General features: G+C 40.2%; 1 protein-coding gene across 1 annotated transcript; it reads right to left on the reverse strand.

Annotated features, from left to right (window-relative positions):
* Positions 1-582: 582 nt before the first annotated feature.
* LOC125298246 (GTPase IMAP family member 7-like) lies at positions 583-9098 on the reverse strand. Its single transcript, XM_048248949.1, has 4 exons — positions 8982-9098; positions 2496-2558; positions 1016-1820; positions 583-832 (listed from the first exon to the last, which is right to left on the reverse strand). Exons 2-4 carry the CDS (start codon positions 2509-2511, stop codon positions 583-585), a joined length of 1071 nt encoding a protein of 356 aa, XP_048104906.1. The 5' UTR covers positions 2512-2558; positions 8982-9098.
* Positions 9099-12489: the final 3391 nt, after the last annotated feature.

Below are 12489 nucleotides of genomic sequence, written 5' to 3' on the forward strand. Positions count from 1 at the left end.
CAACGTTGTGCATTAAGCTCATAGGCTTAAATAACAATTATTATTAAAGTTTATTTAGGTAGTGACAGATACAGAATAATGATTTTGAACATTTTTTATCTTTACCCACACAAACACATCAACAAATGGTAAAGTATGTAGATAGTTTAAAAATTGAACGCATGTATCAAAGATGCTTTTTTTTAACTTAAACACCTGAATCTCAAATGGAATGAATGAAGATCACACACACACACACACACACAAAAAACCCCTCCCCCAGACACATGACTCATACAAAAACACCCCGCAGCGTTCAAACAACCTGTCAAACTCCATTGATGACAAGTTAAAAACCCGGATGTCCCGCTCTCACCGGAAATCAAATACCTTGCTGGAAGTCCCGCCTTAATCAACCGGAAGTCCCGCCCACCTGTCACTTTTTAATTTAATTGAGATAAGAAGAAAGGCATGTCTTATATTCTCTTATACCTTTATTTGATTGTCTGTATATGAGGTATAGTTCCCCTTGGGGATCAATAATCAATAATCAATAATCTATCTATCTATCTATATAGCTATCTATCTATCTATCTATCTAGTTTAGCGTCTGAAAAAAGGCGCCATGAAGGACCCTGCTACTGCAGCGCACCTCTCCGCCATCCACCATGCGTCCTGCTGCTGCTGCCGTCCTCCTCTGGCCACCTGCTGGCTCTCCTCCTTACTCGGCCGCTCCATCTCCCTGCGTCTCCTCTCCAGCACCAGCCTCTGCGTCTCCTCCTCCTGTCTCTCCCTCTCCACCTCCAGTCTCCTGGCCACCTCCTCCTGTCTCTCCCTCTCCACCTCCAGTCTCCTGGCCACCTCCTCCTGCTGCCTCTTCACCTCCTCCTGCTGCCTCTTCACCTCCTCCAGTCGCTCCCTGATCTCCTCCTGTCGTCTCTCCTCCTCCTCCAGCCTCCTCTTCTCCTGCTGCTGTCTGTTCTTCACCTCCTCTAATCTCCTCCTCTCTCTCTGCATTCTCTCGCTCTCCTCTCGCTGCTTCCTCCTCCTCTCCCGCTCTTGAAGCTCCAGCTGCTCCTTCTTTCTCCTCTCCTCCTCCCGTCTCTTCTTGTCCTCCTCCTCTCTCCTCTTCGCATCCTGTCTCATCTGCCGTTTCATCTCCATCTCTTTTCTCATATCCCCCCATTTTCGCTCTTCTTTCCCCACCACAGCACTCGCGTCCTCCCTTTCTGCTTCAGCTTTCTTCTGTGCCGCCAGGAACTTGTCAGTCGCGTAGTGCCCCCCTCCCCTCTTCTCCGCCATGGCCCTCACCTTCTCCAGCAGCTCCGTCACCTGGCACGCTTCGATCTCCGCCTTGCTGTTCACAGCGTGGCACCCTCCCCCGCACCGTCTGATCAGGTCCCGCACTTCCTGTCGCGACAGGAAGCTGTCCCACTCCCGCCTCGTGACCCTCTCCCTCCTGGTGAACAAAACCACAGTCATCCTCAGGGCGTCCTCGCCCAGTCTCTGTCCGATCCACTCCACGGCTCCGGTCACCTCCGCCGAGAGAGGCCTGCCGAGGGGGACGACCAGGAGGAAGGCGTGGGGTCCCGGAGCGGCCGCGCACATACACTGCTCCAGGTCTTCTCCGCTCGGTCGACCGCCGTCGCTCGGAGATGAGCCCATCAGAAAGCTCGGAGTGTCAATCAGCGAGATGCTCCTCCCTCCGATGATCTGTGTCTGCATGGAGCTATTCGTGGTGGCGCACTCCGGGAAGACGTCTCGGCCCAAGATGGCGTTTGCGGCGGTCGTCTTTCCTGCTCCAGGCAGACCCAGTAGTACCAGTCTGAAGGCAGCTGAACCTGACGCAGAGCAGAAAGAGCTGAGTTAGTGCTTAACACTCTCACTCACAGAACACTCAGTTAAGATCCAATTTATATTACATATCCTTAGGAACTCTTGTCATTAATAGTTAATTATTTAACACAATTGCAGAGGTTTGTTTACATATTGTGTTTTTCCTACATGTTTTCTTTACATACTGTTTGTGACATAACTATCCATTGTACAGATTAGATATTGTATGCACTGTAAAGCAAATCTGTAGACTGTAGAAAAACCTTTTTTTTATATTTCATTTAATTCCTTAAATCCCTGAATTTCCCCTTGGGGATCAATAAAGTATCTATCTATTTATCTATCTATCTATCTATCTATCTAATTTGCTTTATACGGGTGTTTTCCATATTTGTAGTTCATACATTGCATTGGGGGAGTAAGTGCCGTCACAATCAAGGTTTTTGGAGTGACAGGCAGCCATAAAGATTTTGCTTTAGTTTCACCATTCACAGACTTTTTATAGCTACAGTTGGCAGTGATAGATAAACTATTTTGGATTGCTTTGGATTGCTAGGATGTAGGGGTGTAGTCTGATAAATTGATGAACTCAAATATCAATGTCACCAAACATGTCAACAGAAAAAGATTTTCTTATCAATATAAAGCCTTTTGTATTGTAAAATCAGGCTAGAACTCACCACTTGAAGAAGCCATCTCTCCTTGAGGCCTCAACCGTGTAGCAAGCCTATGTTTACAGGAACCTGTCAAAAGAATAACAAAATGTATCCAGATAATGACAAATCAACGTTGAGAGAATATTAGCAACAGTAATTATTTTAAGGTACAAAAAACTCTTTGGTGAGTTTTTTAACAACACTAATGTGATGGGACCCATAACCAGAGGAGTCATAGACAAGGTATAGGCCGACGTAATACATACGTTAGTCAAAATGCAGCATATATAAATGATTTTGGTTTAGAAATGCCTCATACTGTAGGCTATAGGCTTCTTGGTCTTGATAGGCCTATGTGTGAAAAAACAACCTATGAATGACAAATAATTGTCTACAATGACTACTGCAGCGTTGACATTACTTCTGTGTTTTGGGAAAAGCCTGTAAAAGTGTTTTGGTATATTCAAAGTTTTAAATATTTTTCCGAACTGTTTACAACTTAGTATTAACTAATAATTGTTGCAAACTGGTACTACAAACAAACTATTAGTGCATCTCTGGAACTGGGCATTGTTACACTACATCGTTATGCATTGCTTTCTGCCAGGACTTGTACGGGCTTTTCCCCCCAAAAAACGTGGTGGGTGTTTGGCTCAAGGTCATGGTGCAAAGCACCCTAGGGTACTCCGGACCATTGCTTTAATCATGGGGGTGGTGAGAATGCCATCTATGGATAATTATTGGGCAGAGGCCACATGTTTGCCCAAGGTCGCTGATGTAATGCTGGTGAAAAGGTTTAAATGCCTCTCAAGGTTCATCCTCTTTCAAGATAATGACATGTCTGGCCCTGCCCAGGAACAGCTCTGCAAAGTCACAAGTCTGGAGCATGTACTGTAAGGAAGAAGTGTTCTTGAAATTGAGAGTGAGAACCAAATCTCAATAGATTAAATGATGGTCCCCTGCAAGGAAACAAAGGCTGGGTCTCTCCGACAATATCTTCCAAGCAAACCTCACCATTGGGGCTTATCTGGCAGGTTTATCTGGGATAATGTATGATTTCCTGCCACACACTGAGAAAGCACATTTCACTCCTATCGAAGGAGTTGGAGCCAGTGTTGTGGTTAAACTCTGCAAGACAATCAAGAACCCATCAGAATGTGTTATCTACTTTGACAACTTCTTCACATCCATACCACTCATTGTGCATCTGAAAAAGTCCTTAGGCTTGCAGAGTCTGGGAACCATTTGCAAGAACAGGGTGAAAGGATGCAGCTATGAGGAAGACCGTGTCCTGCAGAAGCAAGGATGGGGCAGCTATGACTACAGGGTGGATAATGAGGAAAAAGCTGGCTGTGGTGAAATTGGTTGATAGAAGTGGTCACTCCTATGCTGCTATATAAGCCCGGTTAAATAAGTCAGGCGTTTCTCCAAAGAGCAGAAAATAAAAGTTGTAGTGCCTTGTCCAAACATTGTGTCACAATATAATGTCCACATGGGTGGAGTAGATCTTGTGGACATGATAGTGGCCTTGCACTGTACCAAAATCACACTGCTGGTACATTGGCCTCTTTTGGCAAAATGACTGACATATACATTAGCGATGCATGGCTGCTATATCGCTGGGATGCCAAAAGCTTTGGTGTGCAAAAGTACAAGAGGCTCAAGTTATTCAGGCTAGAGGTTGCAGATGCACTCCTGTATAGTGAAAAGAAGAAAGGAAGTCCAAGTTATGGTAGGGTAAGTTAAGCTATAAGCACATAGCCAATTAAATACGACCAAGAAAAAAGTGAAAGGGACACTTTTTGAAACTATTTCAGCTTGTGTAGGCCTATCAGTGCTTTCTGAACATATTTATCACACTTGTACACAATACCGTGATAATACTGAAAACCGTGATCATTTTGGTCACTATAACCATGAGGTTAAATTTTCATACCGTTACATCCCTACTATGAACATATCTTAAAAACAAGTTTGGCATATGAGTGAATCAATGAGCAGCCAAACCAACATTACAGACTTTAAAGTTACAATGGCTGTGTAACAAAAACATGAACACCTTACAAGTGTCAATATGTCTCTCTTTTAGTGTAATTTTCCCTTTGGGTAAGGCATCAGCATAGTCAGTACCTGGTGTCAGATTTTTAGCATGATAAATGCAAATGACTGAAGTTACCACTCACTGTCAATGACATGTGCATAGTACAGTAGGCTACCCTAACACCAAGGTAATGTGTGTAATACCACCTATGATTTATCCTTTTTTTGGCCATTTAAATATGTAGATTTTTATTCACATAATTACTAGGCTGTTGCCTTTTCTATCCAGTAGGTGGCAGTCCAGGATAAGAAACAGTAGTTCAAGAAAATAAACTAAATAGCAGGAACAAACAAATTAAAGCAGCATAGGCTACAAGTGCAAATGGAAATGTAATGTGTGAAGTTATTGGAATGGAAATAAATGTAACCACCTTCAACCTACTTTTGAAGACATTTTGTTTCAAGTCTGCAACAAATGTAGTCAATTTATTAAGGGAGTTTGTCAGTTAGTAAGTCGGTCATATAGGCTCAGCAAAAGGCTGGCGGTTAGCATTATAATCATCAAGAGGTGTCCTAACTTGTAGGCCTCACTCTGGATTGTTTTGCATTGAGGTGCTACTTCAGACTTGGAGAACTCCTATGGTAGGCAACGGAAATTCCTTACTGCAGAAATAGTAGATTGATGCTCCTGTCAACAGTATTGGTCTGGGCGATCTTTTTACAGTTTTTTGCTGAATGCTTAAACACAACTGTGATTCTTATAGCACAATTTCTAAAACTATTAATACTTATAGCAAAACCACTCACTGAGTTCGCAAAACTAAAGGCACAAACACTGCTTTGCACTCAGTTTGCAATTTTGTAACACACACTTTGCACAACTGTAGGCACAATTCACTGCACAGCACTCTTTTTGCGGAACTGTAAACACAACTCAATGCTTTACACTCAATTTCCAAATGATCAACACACTCCTGGCAAATCATACACATGTATAGCTATTATTTACACTATTTTGCCAACTCTCTGGCACACTTTCTCATTTGAAAACTGTTTTAGATAATTAGTTCACTTTGCAATCAGCCTAAGCACTATAAATAAGCCACAGGTAATGTACAATGGGTACAATGGAGGGAACAGGAAGAGTGAGAAGAGAAAGAAATAGCCCTTTTACAGGCAAAAAAAAAAAAACAGTCTACATGTTGGGATATTGTAATGTCAGGCCTAGATACGCAATTCCAAAATATATTTTTCCCGGTGCCTTGGACTAGGACATTGGATGTGATGTAGACGGAATTTTGAGAGAGACGACCCGATGTAGACTGATTTGTTTTGTCTCAGTGAAATTGCTATTTTGTGTTTTGACTTGGAAAAACACACTTGTGTTTGTTTTGATGTACAATATTTTGCTGATTGGGTGAAAGGTTTTCCTATTTGTGTGTAGAGTTTTGCAAAAAAAGCCATAGTTACAAAAAATGTGCTTAAGCAATCAGAAAAAAACTGTAAAACGTAGGCCTAGGCTAAATGTTTCATTCAAAGCAGTGCTTCCTCGTCTGCCTCCTTCAGTCACGATAGCCAGACTGCACTGGATCAAATGTCACTATGAAATGCGATTACCAGGAATCAGTGTTACGTTTTTTAACACGTTAGCCTGTTAACGAACAGCGTTCCTACATTGGCACACCCCCCACCTCCCCCCAACATTCAAAATCAATTGTATGCACCATATTGCTATGTAGCATAGCAATATTATACACTATTTGAAAGACTCTTCGGAATCCAAATAGGACATTTTTTATGCACAATCTGTATAGTGCTTTACATTGTCAGATTAATTATACTATGTCTTATTAATTTAATCAAAAATGCTCCTCCGCTTTTGGTGCTACCCTGACCTCTGGATGTAACATATTTTGGGTACTGAAATATTCACAAGAATCCATAGAAATGTAATCTTCATGTTGTTTTATCCAATATTAGTTGTGCAGATGTACAGTATAGTCTGTCATACACAACCATTGAACCAAGAATGTAAATGCAAAAATAGAGCCTTTTGTGTAATTATTCCATATTTTGTGTAGTCATTCCATATCAGAACACATGACATACAATCAATAGTCTACAAGAAACCTCAGAGTGTTATCTTTCATTTGACACCAATATTATGCTTCTGGAGGTTGTTACATAGTAAGGCTTTTATTGTCAGTATGCATTTTGGGTAACCAAAAGTCCTATGGTAAATAATGGTCTAAATGACTAATTTGTCATTCTATATTGATCTACTGCACAAAGCTTCACAAGACCTGGTGCTAGGGCTCAGTTATGTTTCTAAGTCCACTCAAGTGACCTAGAGGGCTGTTGTCAGTTCAGAGATGCTTGCAATATGGCAGGAAGAAAAAACTACATTCTAGAAAAAACTACATCCTCTGTAGCCCTTTGTCAGTACATCACACAGTTATTGATGGTAGGCTAAACTGGGTGAGAACAGTGGCCTCTAGAGTAGGAACAGTGCGATAAAGTTAGAATAAATGTTTTAATCGATTGCAGCCCTAAAAAAAATTGTTTAAGGGTTAAGTGAAGCTTGTTTAAGGGTTAAGTGAAAAACAGAAAAAGTGGGCTGGTCTTGGACCTTAAACTCCCGGGCTAAAGTGTTGTCCCACCACTCCGGCCTACCATACCAGGGGCCGTATTCACAAAGCCTTTTATTTTACCACTAGGAGTAGGCTACTCCTAAATTGCACTAAAAGATTTTAGCTAGGAGTTTTCTCTTCAAAGTTATTCACAAAGCTTTTCAGACCTCTTAGTAAGGAAAAATGACAACTCCTAAACTAAGAGTGAGTCTTCGTTGCTATGGATGACTTCATTACTCATGCACGAGCTTGACTGAAGTGACCACCTTGATTGGCTGATGATTGTAACGCTGGAATGATTCCAAACACCTCCCCACGATGATGAGTGACAGGTCTGAGAATGCGGCGCTTACACAGGTAGTGCGCGAAGGACGGAAGATGATGAATAAACTGAACTGAATAAAAAGGCCTAGCCTAAATGAATAAAGAGTAAGGCAAAACAAATAGCCTAGTAGCCTAATGAATAATGCGGATTGATGCAGTATCTTTGCAACATTATTAAATTAACCTGTCACCATAGCCAATGCCCACGTTTGCAAAGAGAACATTTTAATTTGATTCACAATGAAACGTTACATTTAATTTACATGTTCACAATGAGTAGTTTTGCTTGTTGTTGGTGGCGTTATTGCATCCCTTTTTTGCCTACAATGCAAAATTTCTTTAAATTATTATTAGGCCCATAGGTCTGCTTGCTTTAGGGTGTAACAGTGTGCCTATATAGGTGCTAGTAGCTAAGTAGAGTTTTTCTCGCGATTGGAAGCTTTTGTAGCCGCATACGCATATCGCGACGTGAAATGCCACAAAAAGGGTTTGTGAATAGCTCTTAGTGAGTTAGGAGTCCTCTCGACTTGTTTTAAGCTGTCCCAGACTTAGGTGCTACTTTTAGGTCTAAAATGCTTTGTGAATTACTTTTAGTGAAAACAATTAGGAGTCCTAAAGTTAGGAGTGACACGCCCATTATTTTTAGGAGTTGCTCCTAAATTCGCCACTTATGAGCTACTTTTAGCCTTAAAATTCTTTGTGAATACGGCCCCTGATCGCGAAAACACCGCAACGTGAAATGCCACAGAAAGCTCTCGACTTCTTTTAAGCTGTCTCAGACTTAGGTGCTACTTTTAGGTCTAAAATGCTTCGTGAATTACTTTTAGTGAAAAAAATTAGGAGTCAAGTTAGGAGTGACACGCCCATTATTTTTAGGAGTTGCTCCTAAATTCGCCACTTAGGAGCATAGACAGTAAAAGCTTAGGAGCTACTTTTAGCCTTAAAATTCTTTGTGAATACGGCCCCAGGAATGGATTTTTGCATTATGCAATCATCAGCTGTTGACAGTGAAAACATAACCCGTTGAACTTTCCCACGAATCAAACATGACGAGACGCTGGATTTCTGATTTTATTTTGACCGCAACTATGTAGGCTAAGCAAGCTATTTCATTCAGCATTAGGCATGGAAATGGCTCACGTCAGCACCCGGAAGAGTTGTGAGTTGTCGAAATGGAAGCTTGGGTTATTTGCGAGAAAGGTGATCTCCAATTAGGGTAGGCCTAAAGTACGACGAACACACAACGTATGGATCCGTGTATGGCGACCATACATAGAATAACGTCTGTGGGTCATAAACATTCGGCTCATTGCAGAAAAAATACATTCAGTCGGCCAATGTAGTTTTCTGGGTCACTTAAAAAACGTAATAAAATAACGAGGTTGCAGCCTTATGTTGTGATTTCATGCAATAGCCTACACCCCGGATCAGTGGCCATGCTGCGCATCGTAAAACTATAGGCTTCGCCAAATTTGTCAACGCAATCGATGGTTAGTAAAGTCTACAAGTACCTCACCTGATTTTAGGTCCTCTGAATTGGGCAAACAGACCGTTTTTCCTCCCTTTTCCTTTTCTCTTCTGCCAACTGACGTTCCCAACGAAACCGAAACTAGCAGTGTAGGCTATTAATAACGCGATATTTGGGAAGTAGCCTACGTGGGTTGTTTGTTAGAATCTGTAGGCTAGGCTAGGCTAAATATATTTATTTTTCCTTTACTATAGTTGACAACACAAGACGATATCGCGACTGTTTAGAAACTGTTCACTCAATCAGGTGGAAAATAATAAACGTTTGTTGGCTGAGGTTCCGATATGCCAGTTTGTCTGGTGATCATCGCTCGGGTCATTGGCATAGCCTATACTTATTCAACACGGCCATGTCTGTTTATAAACACATAATGATGTTCCTCCGGGTAAGAAATATACGTGATATAAATGCAAGCCTTGAGACAAAAAGTAGGGTCACGGTTGGCTGATAGTAAAACAGTGATGGCCTGCAGCAAAACTTTCTGTTATATGATTAATGCATATGTTAATATGGTTTTAAGAAGCTGAGATAGATAGATAGATGAGATAGATTGATTGATTAAATGAATGAATATATGAATAAATATATAGGCCTAAATAAAACGTTTGAGTTGGATTTGAATTTAACCCTTGTAAGGTGTTTCCTTGAACTACTATTTCTTATCCTGGACTGTCACCTACTGGATAAAAAATGCAACAGCCTAGTAATTATGTGAATAAAAATCTACATGTTTGAATGGACAAAAAAAGGATATATCATAGGTGGTATTACACACATTACCTTGGTGTTAGGGTAGCCTACTCTGCACATGTCATTGACAGTGAGTGGTAACTTCAGTCATTTGCAGCACTATGCTGATGCCTTACCCAAAGGGAAAACTACACTAAACGAGAGACACGTTCATGTTTTTGTTACACAGCAATGTTCCTGAGTCTGGTGGACTCACCACAATATTAGGCCTTTAAATCAATAGCCCTACAGCCATAAAAATGTATGTAAAAATACTTAACAGAAGTTTACTTTAGCTCAATTACCAATGATATACAGTAGACGTAATTTATGGTTTTTATTTGCCATTTACCCCTGTGAGATCACATTTAGGATCATGATTGTGACAAAATGAGGAAATTCAATTATAAAAAGGTAAAAAATAGGAACAAATTATTGGTACTTATTTATATTATAAGTTAAATTATTAGAACTTAATCAGAACAGGTGAAAGTGCTTGAAATTTAACAATTTTGAACCTTTGCTAGAAGGTCCTCTTGAGTGAGTTCCTCATTCCAAAGGGCTTCTAGTGGTCAGGCTTGTTCTGGCAAAGGATGCGGATCAGGTTGCTAACCAAACTGTGAGATGGAGAGGGAACTGTGAGATGGAGAGGTGGTCTGTGAGATGGAGAGGTGGTCTGTCAGGTGAGGAACAACACAAGTGGGAAGGACATGGAGTTATACAGACACAGAGGAACCCATGAATTGAATTAGATGAATTAGACGGGTGCATAAAATAAAACAACACATTTAAACACAGTTGCACTCAAGTCTGGTCTATAATATAAGACAACACCAAGATGGGAATGGAAATTAAATCGATATCCGCTTAAAAGGACACAGCCTTATTGTCTAGCTGGATGTGTGCTCAAAGCTCAACATTATTTATTTATTTATGTATTTAAAAAATACATTAAAATACGTTTTACCATTTCAGTCTACTTGATTACCTACACTTTCAATTTTGTTGTACCAAGACATAATCATTTCTTAAAAACATTTTTTTCCCCTCAATGACCATTTACCCTTTCAAGAGCCCCTGTGGAGTCAGGGAGAGTAACAGTGCTCCTATTACCTGTCCCTTAAAGAGTTTCACATGTAGCCAAACTTCCTCTAAGAAAAGGAGAATTTTTGCATTCTAACAGTTCAACATACTGACAGAAACAAGGAAACCCATAATGTGCCTGAGGCTTTACATTGCATGTTTGCATACACGCACATGTTCTCCACACACACACAGACACACACAGGCAGAGACATGAGAGATAGAGATATGCAAACACACACACACACACACACACACACACATATATATATATATATATATATATATATATATATATATACTTGCTCAAGCTATATATACATAATATGAGAATAAATGAAGCATAGGAGAAATACATCAGCTCCCAGTGAGCTCTCATCTGTTTCTTTTAGGAGAAATAAGGCAAGATAAGAATAGATTGATATCTTATGTTAAACTTCAATCAATTGAAACTTTTAAGTGGGGCTAAAAGGGGGGGGGGGGGGGTATTTTTCAGCTGAAAATTACTTTCTCTCAGCCAAAAAAAATAACTGACAGAAATATACACAAGGAAATTGAGACAAGGAAAACCACATGGGACCGAAGGCACTTTTGCATGTTCTCCAGACCAGCCTATACATAGACACATGCAAACATATCATCATAGATAGATAGATAGATAGATAGATAGATAGATAGAATGAATGAATGAATGAATGAATGAATGAATGAATGAATGAATGAATGAATGAATAAATAAAACATTTGAGATGGATTTGCATTTAACCCTTGTAAGGTGTTTAAGATTTGCATCTGCACATATTATATCAGTCTGATCTGACCTGGGGCTTGTTTTGAGGGTTACCTCTCCACCAGCGTTTCCTCAATTTCCATGAATACTGAGGCCACCTTCACACAGTGGTGCATTGGAGGCCACCTGCACAGTGGTGCCTTTCATCTGGATACGTCACCTTCATTTCTCTGACACACGGTATCTCCTTCTCACTGTGCTACTGTCTACGCACTACATACTGTATGGCCCTTAGTTTGACTGACACCATTTCACAACTGTGAGTCGGCTGTAGCTGACATGGCTGTCCAAACTTGCTCCCCAAAATAAGTGTTTATGGGATTACGTATCTTGAAGATGGTTGGTCATCTGGTCAATAAGAAAAGGAATGTCCTTCGATTTACATGTAAGTAGCAATGATAACATAAATGTAGCAAGTATTAAACGTATATGAATTAATGTTTTTCAAGAAATACATGGAATAGAGTAGATCAAACATACATTTCTCTCATCATTGTAAAGATAAAAATAAGAATACACTTGTTTGGGTAAATGAGAGTGACAATAGACATATTTTTTTTAGTAAAGAAAATGAAAAATGTTTGTAATTACTTTGATGGATAAAAAATGTATTGATGCATTTATTTGTTTAGTTTGTTATTATTTATTTCTGTATATTTATAATGTCTTTATATTAAGTTTCTAAATAGAGTACCAAAGTGTGACATTCTGTTTTCATGACTGCAGTGTCACTGGATCTAAACAAACTTTCAAATTGGCATCGACAGCATTGCATTTAGACATGTGGCATCGTTTCTACCTCGTAAATTGTTTTTAAATGTAGGCTATAGCCGTTTAAACATGTTTTACCTGCTAGGCAGCCACTTAGCCACATAGGTTTCCCTGTCAGGGGTA

Source organism: Alosa alosa, chromosome 7 (genome assembly GCF_017589495.1).
Source record: "Alosa alosa isolate M-15738 ecotype Scorff River chromosome 7, AALO_Geno_1.1, whole genome shotgun sequence".
Taxonomy (NCBI): domain Eukaryota; kingdom Metazoa; phylum Chordata; class Actinopteri; order Clupeiformes; family Clupeidae; genus Alosa; species Alosa alosa.

Excerpts from the sequence above, each read along its gene's own strand:
- LOC125298246 (XM_048248949.1), bottom strand. Across the intron at positions 833-1,015 it reads CGGGAGAGGAGGAGGAAGCA|GAGACTGGAGGTGGAGAGGG; the intron begins GCGAGAGGAGAG and ends GGAGGTGGCCAG.